We start from the raw sequence: 13,946 nt of genomic DNA, 5'->3' as shown, positions 1-13,946 counted from the left end.
ATAACTGACCACCAGGCCTTCATTTTTAACCAACTTTTTTATTTATATTTGTAACTCAATGCTTTATAAAACAGTGCGATTCACTAATTATGTTTAGGTCAGCCTGTGAACATTTTAAAATATGCCTCAGTGTAAGCTGGCAAGCACTTAAGTTCATACTCGCTTAAGTCTTTTGAAAATGTATCAGTCTCCTAACTTACTTATGGCACAATAGGGCAGCCTATTTATAAAGCTTGACCTGGAAAGTTAGTCAGGGGAAAAATATCTTTTTTAAACAGAAAAGCAACCTCTAATTCAGTTTTGTATATATATTTAAAGAGTTATTGTAAGTAGTTTAGGCCTTAGCATGCTTTGTGTTCAATTCTGATGTAATTAATATCATTTTTAAAAAGAAAGTTATTTGTTCTTAATTCACCCAGTTTTTGCAAGCGAAGTCAGATCTGTTAAGGGACTTTAGATGTAGTATTGTAATGGTACTTCTTCCTTTATTGTACTTGAAAGAAGCACACTTAATATGCTTTTGAAGACACAATGACACTGTTTACAGACAAAAAGTTAGACACCTCTGTTGTTTAAGTCCATAACCACACATCAAGATGTGCAAGTTAGTTTTGTTTTGAAAATGATGGACTAGGATTCTGGAAGTCTGGTTTCAGTTTATTACAGACAGGGGCGGCCCGTGAGCCTAGGCAAGTTAGGCGGCCCGGGCGCCCGATAATGAAGTCATGGGGCGCCAGGATGCCCCGTGATACGTCATGGTCATTGACGGCCGTGCAGGCAGGGGCGCCACAGTCGGCGCCCCGCCTAGGGCGCCAGCTGCTGCAGCCGGCCTCGGGCCGCTCCTGATTACAGACAATATGCAACCTTGGAAAAGTCATTTAATTCTCTGTTTCTGTTCCCCAATGCTAATAATACTTCCCTCCCTCACAGGAGCACAGGAGGAAAACAATTGTTAAAGTTTGCAAGGCAAGTTCTACAGCAGGGGTCGGCAACCAATGGCTCACAAGCCAGATATGGCTCTCCTGGAGCTCTTACTGCCCTGCAGCAGGGAGCCAGCACTGGCGCTACGGCCTTTATCTCTCCCTCTCCCCTCCACCCAAGGCTGAAGCGTGAGTGCCAGCTTCCTGGAGGGGGCGGTGGGAGGACAGAAGGAGAAAGCACTGAGGCCCTCTGCCAGATCCAACCTGGGGGGAAGAAGCGAAGCAAAAAATGTCTCGGTGAGACAGCTTTTCCTTCCCTCCACATGCATGAAACAAGCAGCCAAAATGGCTCCATGCGCATCACCCTTTTTCGTCCTCCGGGAAACACTTTCCAAGAAGGATTTGCAGGGGACGCTTCCAGGGAACAGGAGCAGAAGGAGGTGTGTTACACAGTGGCTGCCACGTGGCACGCAAACAAGTGCCCCCCCCCCCCACATCCTCATGCTCAGACCCCCATCCGCTCACACACCCCCCACCAGCCAAACAGCCAGCTTCCAGCCCCCTGGCCAAACTCACCACTGCCCAAAATCCCCACGGCTTCCAGCCCCCTGGCCAGATGCCCAGGCCAAAATCCCCCGTCCCAAGCCCCCTGACCAGACACCTCCTGCCTTCCCCCCGACCCCAATCTCCCCCCCCCCCCGCTCTCTGGCCAGAATTCCCCCAGACACACCTGCCCTCTGTCCAGGCAGCCAGCTACCTGCCCCCTTGTCAGGTAGCCTGCCTGCCCCCTGGATAAACCTCCCACCTTCACCACTTCCTACACTCCACCTCCTCCCACCCAGATCCTGCACTCTCACCCCTATCCCATTCACTGGCAGCTCTGTCCCGCACACTTAATCCCTCATTTTTGGCCCCACCCCAGAGCCTAGGGGGGCCCACAAAATCCACTAACCCTGGAACCCCAGAAGAATAAATCTGGCCTGAGGCCTTGAAACTTAGTCTCCTCCCTCCCCCACTATGGGTCTGGAGCACCAGGAGAGTGAGGTATTTCAGTTGGCGGTCACATCAGTGAGGGTCGGGTGGCTTTGGAGGGTTGGTTTTGGGGATTTTTTTGTTTTGTTTTTGCTTCTCACTTGTGTGGCCCCCCAACTGATTTTTCTGTGGGTCAGTGGCTCCCGACCCAAAAAAGTTTCCCCACCTCTGCCATAAATAAAAACAACGTTGAAACCTTTCGTGTTTGACATTATATATTATAAATGAAGCCTGGCCAACAAGCCCCTAACTAGGGCTTAGCCCCCACCATCTGGCCAAAGCATCATAACATTCCTGCACACACCAACCCTGAGTCCATCATATACCTGAACCTCTCATCCTCCCACATCCCCAGACTTCTGCATCCCCAGTCCCATGTCATAACACTCCTGCACCTCCACACTACAACTTTGTGCCGAGTCCATCATACACCACAATCTCCTGCCCTAAGCCCCTCATATTCCAGCCCAGACTCCTGCATCCCCATATCACGAGCCCACTACTATAAGATTGACAGAAGACAGCCTGAATGCGTGCATGAAGTTGGATTTGATCGATTATGATGTAAACTTCAACTAAATGTGCAAAAGATACAGCAGCAGAAATCCTATTAAATAAAGTCTGTGAATACAGATAATCGTCATGTCAATTATCAATAATATTACATTGTATATTTTCAGTCATGCAAATTCCGGGCATTCTTATACAGCTCTTTGTCGACCACTTGCTCTGAATTTTGATGTAGTTTGGCTCTTTGGTTTGAAAAGGTTGCCGACCCACATTTTAGAGTGAGGAGGACAAAAAATATACTAAGTAGAAAAAGGTCATCCACATAATTGCATTTTCCACAGATTGGCAGCATTCCTAAAAATGAATAAAACCCTTCATTTTCAGTTTAATTTGATTTTTACCAAAAAATCTCAGGTCTTATTTTTGCCAATTTTCACTGTACTTTTGTACCACTCAGATATATAAAAAATAAGTTGTTTTATTAGGAAAATACAGTACCAGGCAAGAGATATGTTTTCAGATATAGCATTAGTCTGTGTATGTTAAGCTGCCTGTTGAAGCAAGGCTATGCATTAATCTAGAAAATCAACACAACAAGCTCTGAAATACATGCACATGCTAACAGACTGAAGAGCCTCACTCTCACCAAGTACATATTCCAAGCTATTAGTGGACAATGGTTTAAAGATCTGACACACTAAAATGGGAACAGAATAAAAATCTGTATCAGAATATAGGTTTTAAAACACAAGGAAGTATTGGAGAGAAGGATTAAAAAACAAACTGGAAAAAGGATTAAGTTTAGTATATGCACTGCAAACGCCATGGTCCAATTATTAAATGTAAATATTTATAGACTAATAGATCTAAATCTAACTAGTAAAGTGTGTATTCAAATAGAGTTTATTTGGGAATTAGAGATATATTATTTTCTTAAACTCAGAAGTAACACTATTTTGTGGTTTATTGCAGAACTAAAACCACTCATTAAATTCCATTCAAAGCATTAATCTACTAAATACATTTTCCCCATCCTTCCATCTGCCAAAATGAACCCTGATATTTACCCAGAAAAAATAATAGTTTTTGAACCTATTTTTACCTATTTTTTTTGAAGTAACAAGCATTGATAAATTTCCAGGAAAATTCAGGTTGGATTTCCACCCTCAGAACCTAAGTGGTCCCGAATAAGGGAGTTTGCCAGACCAGGGGAGATCAGGCGTTGGGCTCTCCTGGGCTACGTCTAGACTGCAAGCCTCTTTCAAAAGAGGCTTTTTCAAAAGATACTTTCGAAAAAGCCTCTTTCGAAAAAGAGCGTCTAGACTGCAAGCAGTACTTTCGAAAAAGCAAGCCGCTTTTTCGAAAGAGAACACCCAGGCAGTCTGGATGCTCTCTTTCGAAAAAGCCCTGTTTGCATTCAAGAACACCTTTTTTCGAAAGAGCACTTTCGAAAAAAGGCGTTCTTCCTCGTGAAATGAGGTTTTCCGCCGTCGAAAGAAAAGCCGCATTTTCGATTTAATTTCGAAAGAACGCGGCTGTAGTCTAGATGCAGGTGAAGTTTTTTCGAAAAAAGGCTACTTTTTAAAAAAAAAAAAACTCGAGTCTGGACACAGCCCTGGAGATCTTCTCCTGGCTGTGGCCTGGCCAATGTGCTGCCCCAGACCGCCTGCTGGGCTCTTCTTCTCCCAGCCTGATGATGGCACCCTCCACCGGCCAGCTGCCCCCCAGAATGCCCTCCCCCACAGGCCGCTGGCAACCTCTGCAGCTGGGGGTCTCTGGTCAAGCAACATCCATAATCTAGCACAGGGCTCGTCAACAAACGGCCTGTAGGCCACAAGCGGCCCATTTGTCTGTGGTCCATGGTGCGGTTTTGGTTTATGCGGGGCTCAACACATGGCCCGTGGGTAGGAGCCAAAACAAAAAAGCAGTCAATATAATGGTCTTCTGTTGATATGCGTTTTAGTAGTTAAAATCCTGAACTGTCATTGCTCATTAAAAGTGCTGTCATATGGATGAAAATAAGGTAAATATTGCATTTTATTAATATCAGCAGAACAGACTTAAATGGGGCCTGCGTGTTGTGTAGTCTTTCCCGTCAGTGTCAAAGAAGCTACAGGCAGTCCCCGGGTTACGCGGATCCGACTTATGTAGGATCCGTACTTACGAACGGGGCTTTTCTCGCCCCGGAGGATGCGGGCGGCGGGACCCCCCCGACGCGTTGCGGTCCCGCCACCCGCGTCCTCCGGGGCGAGAAAAGGTGCTCCGCGTCTCCCCGGTCTGCTGAGGGGGGCCCAGGAGACCAGGGAGACACGGAGCAAAGCCGCGGAGGACCCGGGCGGCGGGACCGCGGCGCGTCTCAGTCCCGCTGCCCGCGTCTCCCTGGTCTGCTGGGGGGTCGGGTCTGCATCTGTTTTGGTGAACCTTGATAACACAAATCATCTACTGTACTAAGAAAAAGTGAACATATTTCTCCCAGGCATAACTAACATTATCACTGGACTTCACTAGGTTCATTTATTAAAATTTTAACATTGGCGCATGTATATTAGGGATGTCAATAGTTAACCAGTGGCCCAACCCAGCCAGAACAACCTTCAACCACAGTGGGCCTGGCCTGAGCATCCCTCCCCTGTTTAAGTGGTTAACTGGTTAAACATATAATTTAACCAGTTAACTTATTAAACAGAATTTTACATCCCTAGTATGTACACAGATATCTGTAATGCCTTTTCATTTTGCATGTGGAGCCTGACCTGTATTGTCCAGGTGAAGAAATCAACCAAAATTTTGTATCTCTCACATTTGTCTTGACTTCAAAGTGCCATTGCTATACACGGTCCTTATTAAACACTTGCTGAAAGTGTCACAAAAAACAAACTTTAATAGTTTTATAGTCCAGTAAGTGTTACTCATTTTTAAGCATTCTGAAGGTGCCAACAGTTGCATTTTAAAGCGATAATCAAATCTGGCTCAAAGTTAGGCTTCATAAAATATACTTTTCACAGATGGCAAGAATAAGAAGTAAGAATGACCATAATGAGTCAGACAAAAGGTCCATCTAGCCCAGTAGCCTGCCTTCTAACACTGGCCAATGCCAGATGCCCCAGAGGCAGTGAACAGAAGAGGTAATCATCAGGTGATCCTTCTCCTGTCATCCATTTCCAGCCTTTAGCAAACAGAAGCTAGGGACACCATAACTTCCCATTCTACCAAAAATATTTTCAATGGGGAGATAAACCAGTGGAAACAAATTTTAAAAAATAAAAAAGACATTTTGCTGAAATGTCTGCAAGCAAGATGCTACAAGTACTGCAACTAGTACACATAGTAGGGACGTAAAAGTGTAAATGTGTACACAGTTAACCAATGAGCTGGGTTCATAACCTTCACAGTTACATGCAGTCCTCCCACACTGCTGCCTCTGTATCAGAGGTAACAGTGAGGGGTGGGGGCAGGCAGGAGCCAGTAGGCATGGTAGGGATGTTAAACCTCGGTTAATTGAACAGTCAAGTAACCTCATGAATTCTTATCAATTAGTTGACTATTCTATAGTCCCCGGGGGTGGAGCCAACAGCTAGTGTGCTCTGACTTCACTCTCAAGGAGGCCCCTTCCACTCCGCAATGCTGCCTCTGATACAGACTCAGCAGCATGGGTTACCAGGCAGGAACTGGTCAGCAAGGGGAACCAGTTTAAAAACCAGCTCCCTTTCCAGACAGGCTGCCTGTCGCCCAGTGCTGCTGCCTCTGATAAAAAAGCGGGAGTGAGGGGTGGCAGCAGCTCCTGTCTAGGGGCCATCTGAGGTCCCAGACCCAGCATGAGCTGGAAACGAGCTTGGCTGCCTGCCCATGCGATTCCTAATATACTTCAAATGTAGAGCCACAGTGCAGAAAGGTCCAGGACCCAGCATGAGCCAGGACTGAGTCAGGCTGCCTGCCTGTCTGGCTACTAATACACTTTAAAAGCAGAGCAGCAGCAGAGTAGGTCCCAGACCTGTCACAAGCCAGGAGTGAGCCAGGCTGTTGGCCAGCTTGCTAAAAGATGTACTGGCGGGGGGAGGGAAATGCATGTAGTCTACAGCATTAACCTATAAACTTTTGCTTATCGGTTAATTGACTGAACTTTTACATCCCTAATGTGTGGGGAGCCGAATTAAAAGCTGGCTCCCCACCCTATGTGTAAATGTTTGCCTAAATAAACACATTTTAACACCCCTAACACAGAGACCTTAAACATGCATGAAGAAATTAGATTAGAAGTATTTTTAACTGGATGGAGTCTCATCTGTTCCATAAGCTAACTAGAAGAGACAGTTGCACCATGTCATTTGAAAGATAATTGTTTCCCTGTATATTTATAATACAATCTCAGATTTTAATTGTAACTAATGTCAAAGATATTTGTCCCCATATTAGTGATATGCAAACAAAAATGTTTATCTATTTCTTAAATGCAATATAAACCCAGTTTATAACCCATTTATTTCTAAGGTTTGTTTGTCCAGAGCAATTACTCTGGAATACAGGAAGCCCCCGACTTGCAACATGATCAGTTCCTGGGGAAGCGTCACAAGTCGGGGTGTCATAACTCGAACCCACATTTACAATAGGTGCCGTGTGCCGTCGTAAATGTGGGCCGAGGAGGTGAGTCGGGGGACTCCAAAAATGGTCGTAAGTGCAGGGGGTCACAACTCGGGCTGTTGTAACCCGGGGATTTTCTTTAGATATTTTCACTACCGTACAGGGTTGATGTCTGGTCGATTTGCAGATACATAACTGTAAGAAAACCACATTAAACATATCTAGAAGTCTTTGACTGCAATGACATCTTAAGATACTTACAATGTGCTCTACTTCTAGTCAAGCTACAAGTCTAGTCTAGCCAACGCTACTCCTGAAGAGTTGAAATTAGTTCTCAATGCCATCTTCTTAGCAAGCAAAAGTGAAACTGGTAACACACACACACACACACACACACACACACACACACCACCCCCCCTAGAAGTAGAGCAGAACAATTACCTTTCTAGCCATTACAGAGAACTCTTCTGTAAGTACATCATGTTGTTGACTCAGATTTAATTTGAGATTCATTATATTCCCCAGATCCTTGTGCCCATTACAGTAAAACTCCATTGGTCCGGCATCCAATGCTCCGGCACTCCTGATGGTCCGGCACCATCGGGAACCCGGAAGTGCTCCGGGCAGCCGGACAATTGGAGCTGCTCTGCGCCCGGCTTCCCCGATTCAGCTGTTGCTGAAACTGACCAGCAGCTGAATCAGGGAAGCCGGGGGCAGAGCAGCTGGGGTGCTAATGGGTTGGTCCCGTAGTGCCGCCCCTCAGAGCTGCGGGAACAACACGGCAGCACCCCAGCTGCTCTGCCCCAGGCATCCCCAAGAGCAGCTGGGATGCTGCCGGGTTGCTCTCGCAGCGCTGAGGGGCGGCGCTACCGGACCAACCCAGCAGCACCCCAGCTGCTCTGCCACAGGCTTCCCCAATTCAGCCACTACTGAAACTGACCAGCAGCAGCTGAATCAGGGACGTTTGGGACAGAGCCAGACAATCGGAAGGGGGGGCTATGAAGGGTCTGGGTGGCATCCCACCCCACCCCACCCCAGACCCCTCATAGCCCCCCCTTCCGATAGTCCGGCATATCTGATAATCCGGCACTCCTTGGGTCCTAAAGGTGCCGGATTATCAGAAGTGTACCGTATTTCCCATTTTGTAGCTATGCTTTATTTCCTTCCTAAGTGAAGTATTTTACATTTGTCTTTACTGAATTTCATTTTGTTGATTTCAGACCAATTCTCCAGTTACAGTTAATCTGTTTATCCTCAATCATTTAAACTATTTCTGTCCTAATTTCACAGGACTCTTGTGAACCAATAGTAATATTAACAATTCAATACTTGCTCCAAAATGAAAATAATATACACTGTTCCATGCTACAATGGAATCAGATTGGAGAATGTTTAACATGGAAATTCCCACTGTAGTTTGTATCACAGAATGTTTGTAATACTCAAGAGCACTAACATACATACCAGCTGTCCTCTTCTTCACTGCAGTTCTCAAGTTCTAGCACTTCCACTTCATCCAGACCAGTGTGATTCAAGAGGCTTCCTAAATCTCCACTCTCTTCATTTGGATTCTGTTCACTTGTTTTAAATGATGGGTGAATTCCTATGTTGAGTAAATCTTCTACAAGTTCTGTGCTGCTACTTCTATTCAGATTCAGTATTAATGTCCGCTGTTCTTCATTCTGTATTTCTGCATCATTCATGTGTTTTGAGTTGGGAGAGACTCTCTCAGTAATTCTAGGGCAGCTATAATGTATTTGTGTATCCATACCTTTCTTTAAGCAGTCACTCTCTTTCACCTCTGTTCTTATTTTACTTGGTTTGTCATGTACATCAGCCATTATCTGTAGTTCTTGTTTCTCTGTTATTGTGTTGATGCTATTGTTAATTTCCATTCCATTGAGCTCTAGGTTATTATCCACACCGGTATTTGTCCCTAGAACATTTCTGCGACTCCTAGTTCTCAACTGCTCATTTTGGATCTCAAGTCTTCTCACTAGCTCCTGCAGCTTTCGCACCTCCTCCAATTCTGGATGCACATGATCAGTACCTGGTTGTATCTCAGGTCCCACTGCAGAATTCTCTGTTGAGTCCCGTCCCAAGTCAGGTTCAATGGCATGGTCCTGGTGTATGACAGGAGCACTCCCAGGAATTACCATTTTCAAGACACACTCAGCCTCACTGAAGGACATAAAAAAGAAACAGATGTTTAATTGCATGATGATATGCTAGAGATTAGCTCTGCCACCATCAGTTTAAGTACATTAATCCAACATCGGCTTCAAACATTTTCCAACCACAACACGATATTACTCAATAATTTAATACACTTATATCACAGAGTTTCAGAAGCAATGTCTTTGATAGTTATATTAAGGTGAACTTGTATTTTGAAGAAAGTTTGGTCCCACATGTGTCAGTATATGTATTAAATGTATCCTTTTCAAGTTGTTGGTCTATGCAACCATTTACGGAAATTAAACTATTGTAAATGACTACATGCAAGGAAACTGGTTCAATTTCATGTCTGTTTACATACAACTACACTGGAAAAAATAATCATTGACTGAAGGAAGCCAAGAAACAGCAAGTTGCTCATCTCAGACAATGCAAAACATTAAGAAAAATAGTAAAATATTTTGTGCAATAAATAGAATTAACACTTGGAAAACATTTCAGAAAATATTTCTATTGGCTTTGGTAAAAGGTGATGCACTAACTATATTAAATCAGTAATAATAGCATCTTTATTGTGGAACACCAGTAAGTAATCATTAAGTAATGTTTTTATTAGCATGCTTTTTCTTGCTGCAGAGTTAAAATTTGAGGTAAGCTCTCCGAGCAAGGAATAAATTATCAGACCTCATATTACAGACTCCAATATACAATAATTCCTCATTTAACACGTGCCCGCTTAACACGTTTTTGCAATAGCACAATCTCTTTTTTAGGGAATGTTTTTTGAATTACATGACCGTCCCCAGAATAACACTATTTCTCCAGCTGGCCCATTCCCAGCAGCTGCGCAGGGTTTCCCCTGCCTCGCTGAGAAGTGGCAGAGGGTTTGCCGCTTGCCACACCGTTCCCCGCTGACTCCCCCTCACCAGATGCTTTGCCCCCTCTCCTCCACCCCCACTTGCAGGCCAGTGGCTGGGTTTCCCCAGTCGGCCCATCGCCAGCAGCTGTGCAGGGCTTCCCCCGCCTCCCTGCAAAGCGGCGGAGGGTTTGGTGCTCGCCGCGCTGTTCCCCGGCAACCCCCCCCAGCTGGATGCAGTGCGGGTCCCGGCAGACCCATCAAAGGGGCATACTTCCAACCCAATCCCCCTCCCCTCTTCTCTCCTTCCCTTCCCCAGAGCCAAACACCTCCCCTCCCTGCTGTAACCCAGTCCCCTTTCTCCCCCAACCTTATGTCCCGGTTCCAACAGACACCACCTTTTCCATTATTTTCAATGGGAAAATTGACCCCACATAACACGTTTTCACTTTATACGATCATTTTCTGAAACATATCTATAGTGTTAAATGAGGAATTACTGTATTTTGTCTTCAAGCAATTATGGTGGTTGTATTGACTAAGAAAAGGGTAAGTATATAACCATTTCTCTCAGTCGACACCTAAATTGCACACATGCACACTAGAAAAACATGCATCCTGCACTTTCATTATTCCTATTCACTATCTCATACTTCTTAACCAGTCAATTATAACTGGGTCCCCCACTCCAAAAAGGATGCTTGGAGAGGGTCCAGTGGAGGGCAACCAAAATGATTAGGGGATTGGAACATATGACCTATGAGGAGAGGCTGCGGGAGTTGGGTCTGTTTAGTCTGCAGAAGTGAAGAGTGAGGGGGGATTTGATAGCAGCCTTCAACTTCCTGAAGGGAGGTTCCAAAGAGGATGGAGAAATGCTGTTCTCAGTAGTGACAGATGGAAGAACAAAGAGCAATGGTCTCAAGTTGAGGTGGGAGAGGTCCAGGTTGAATATTAGGAAAAACTATTTCACTAGGAGGGTAGTGAAGCACTGGAATGGGTTACCTAGGGAAGTAGTGGAGTCCCCATCCCTAGAGGTATTTAAGTCTCGGCTTGACAAAGCCCTGGCCGAGTTGATTTAGTTGGGATTGGTCCTGCCTAGAGCAGGGGGCTGGACTTGATGAACTTCTGAGGTCTCTTCCAGCTCTATGGTTTTATGATTCTATGAACTATACAAAAATGATACAAAAAGATATTTGAGCTGCATATTTACTTACAGAGATTATCCAGAAAGACTTCTGATTTTTCCCTACTTAAATAATTTACAGATTTTGAAATATAAAAAGAACAGCCAATTTAGTCCCAAAACTGAACTTTCATTTAGAAGCTTCCCTTGTAATTTCCAATTAGTGTCCCATACAACACATACACAGAGAGGACAATTCTGGCCACATCTATTTTATGATGAAGAAGGGAAAAAACAACAGAAGTTACAAGGACACAGTCCACTTGAATTCCAATTAAAACAGACTGACACCATTTCAGGTACTACACGTTAGAATCCATGCCCGTTTCTGTGGTTTTATAGTCAAGCTCTCGCATCACTCTTCGCGGGGGGGAGGGGGGCGGACACTAACTTGAGAGAGAAAAAGACTGTAGAGGGCTGTCAAACACGTACGTAAAGCTGAAAGAAACGGAATATTGTTTTCCCACTAACATCTCCGTTACCGCATGTTATCTGTAGCGCCAGTACTCAGCCCCCAGGACAAGGGGCGGGTTTAAGCTGCTGGTGCTATCCCCTTGATGAGCAGTCAGACGGAGGCTGTTTGTGAAGGCTTTGAACAGGAGGCGCTGAACTGACCCCACTTCAAGTGGCGCGGAGGCCGGTCCGGCCGGGGAACGCGGACTTGCTGGAGCCACAACCCGTAAGTGCAGCGTCCCCCTCCCTCGACCCCCGGCTCCGAGCAGCGGCCAAGCGATGTGAGGGGCGCGCGGGAGGGTTTCAGGGCTTCGCTCGCGCGGGGCCCCCCCGCAGACACGGGCACTGGAGCGGTTTGTGCGCGCAGGTGAGCCCCGCCCCGCCCCGCCCCGCCCCGAGCTCGGCGGCCGCGGCCGAGGCGCCGGGCGCGGCGCTTCCGAGAAGCGGCCCCGGACTCGCTGCGGGACAAGGGGCCAGGACGCCGCCGCTGCCCAGCCCGCCCCTCCCCCACGGTACCTCCTGCGCCGCCGGCCCCAGCTGCCGCCTTCCCCGGCTGCCGTTGGAGCCTCATTAGCTCCAGGAGGGGGAAGGGCCAGTTGCCGCGCGCGCATTCAAACCCCGCCCCCCACGGCCGATAAGGCCCTACCTTGCCGTGCGCGCGCGCCCCCGGCCGACGAGGCCCTAGCGCCCAGGCGGCGCGCGCGCAGTTCGCTTGGGCTGTTGCTGGAGACGCTTTGCGGCTCGGGATGGCGCCCAGCAAAGCAGCATGCAAATTATGCAAATCAGCCTGCAGATATTATGCAAATCGTGGAGTGAAATTTGCTTACATCATGCATGTCCATGTGCATGCATATGCACTCCAGGGTTGCCAACTTCCTAATTTCAGAAGAGCTAATACCCTTTTGCCCTGCCCCACTCCTGGCCAAGGCCCCGCCCACCGCTCCATCCCATGTGTGAGGCCTCACCCCTGCTCACTCTGTTCTCCTTCCCCTCGCTCATTTTCATTGGAATGGGGCAAGGATTTGGGTTGTAGAAGAGTGTAGGGGCTCCTGCTGGGGGTTTCAGAGGAGGAGTCATGTTAGTCTGTAACTGGAAAAAACTTAAACAGCAAATAGTCATGCAGCACCTTGGAGACTAACAAAACAATGCAGATAGTAGCTGGTTGAGATTAGTTCTGCTTTTGCCAGGGTCGATGACCTCTTGAGGTCTCTTTCAGCCCTATGATTAGCTTTCATGGGCACAACCTACTTCTTCAGGTTGCAACCTGGACCCCTTATCTCAGAGATGTGGAACCTTTTTTTGAGTTGGGGGTTGCTTACCTATAGAGACCTGGGAGTTTGGTCAGAAATGGGAGGGAATATTGGCTAGAATAGAAAAAAAAAGAGAAGGGATTAGGCAGAACTGGGAAGCAAATCAAATCAGTATCTTAGATACCCATACTTCTTGCATTTGTATATAGGCAATAAGCAGGAAGAACTTGAAGTCCTAATAAACACAACTATGACATAGTGGGTATCACAGACACTTGGTGCGATAATACACATGGTATAGAAGGGTAGAGCTTCCTCAGGAAGGATAGGCAAGACGAACAGGCAGGAGATGTTATCTTATATATTAAGAATGTACACACTAGGACTGAGATGGAGAGGGATGTAGGAGACAGATATGTTGAGAGTCTCTGGGTTAGGTAAAATGGAGTAAAAAACAAGGATGATGTCATGTTAGGGGTCTACTATAGCCCACCTACCCAGGTAGAAGAGCTGGATGAGGCTTTTTCTAAACAACAAAATCATCCAAAGCACAGGATTTGGCGGTGATGGGGGACTTCCAACTATCGAGCCAAATGTTGGGAAACTAACACAGCAAGGCACAAACTGTCCAATAAATTCTTGGACTGCATTGGAAACCATTTTTTATTTCAGAAGGTTGAAAAAGCTACTGGAGGGAAGCTGTTCTGTATTTGATTTTAATAGATAGGGAGGAACTGGTTGAGACTTTGAAAGTGGAAGGCAACTTGGGTGAAAGTGTTCATGAAATCATAGAGTTCATCTTTCTAAGGAACGGTAGACGGGAGAACTGGAGAACTGCAAAACAGAGAATAGATTTCAGGAAGGCAGATTTTGGTAATCTGAGTGAACTGGTAGGTAAGGTCCCATTGGAAGTAAGACTAAGAGGAAAAACAACGGACGAGTTGGCAGTTTTTCAATGGGACATTATTAAGGGCTCAAAAGCAAGT

General features: G+C 46.1%; 1 protein-coding gene across 6 annotated transcripts in view; it reads right to left on the bottom strand.

Moving 5' to 3' along the window:
- LOC102447375 (SLAIN motif-containing protein-like) overlaps positions 1-12,474 on the bottom strand; it is a 70,301-nt gene extending 57,827 nt beyond the window's left edge. For 2 of the 6 annotated variants that reach the window (XM_075941206.2, XM_075941208.2), the window contains exons 1-2: positions 12,227-12,348; positions 8,505-9,221 (exon numbers count right to left, since the gene is read on the bottom strand). In XM_075941206.2, the coding sequence (XP_075797321.2) occupies positions 8,505-9,221; positions 12,227-12,321 (812 nt within the window). In that variant the 5' untranslated portion in view covers positions 12,322-12,348. The other 4 variants (XM_075941207.2, XM_089781708.1, XM_006111330.5 and 1 more) reach the window with 4 other exon arrangements.
- Between the last annotated feature and the right edge of the window lie 1,472 nt (positions 12,475-13,946).

This window comes from Pelodiscus sinensis, chromosome 13, assembly GCF_052426305.1.
Source record: "Pelodiscus sinensis isolate ZL-2025 chromosome 13, ASM5242630v1, whole genome shotgun sequence".
Lineage (NCBI taxonomy): Eukaryota > Metazoa > Chordata > Testudines > Trionychidae > Pelodiscus > Pelodiscus sinensis.
The sequence above is the reverse complement of the archived record's forward strand: the minus strand, read 5'-3'. Positions and strand labels throughout refer to the sequence as shown.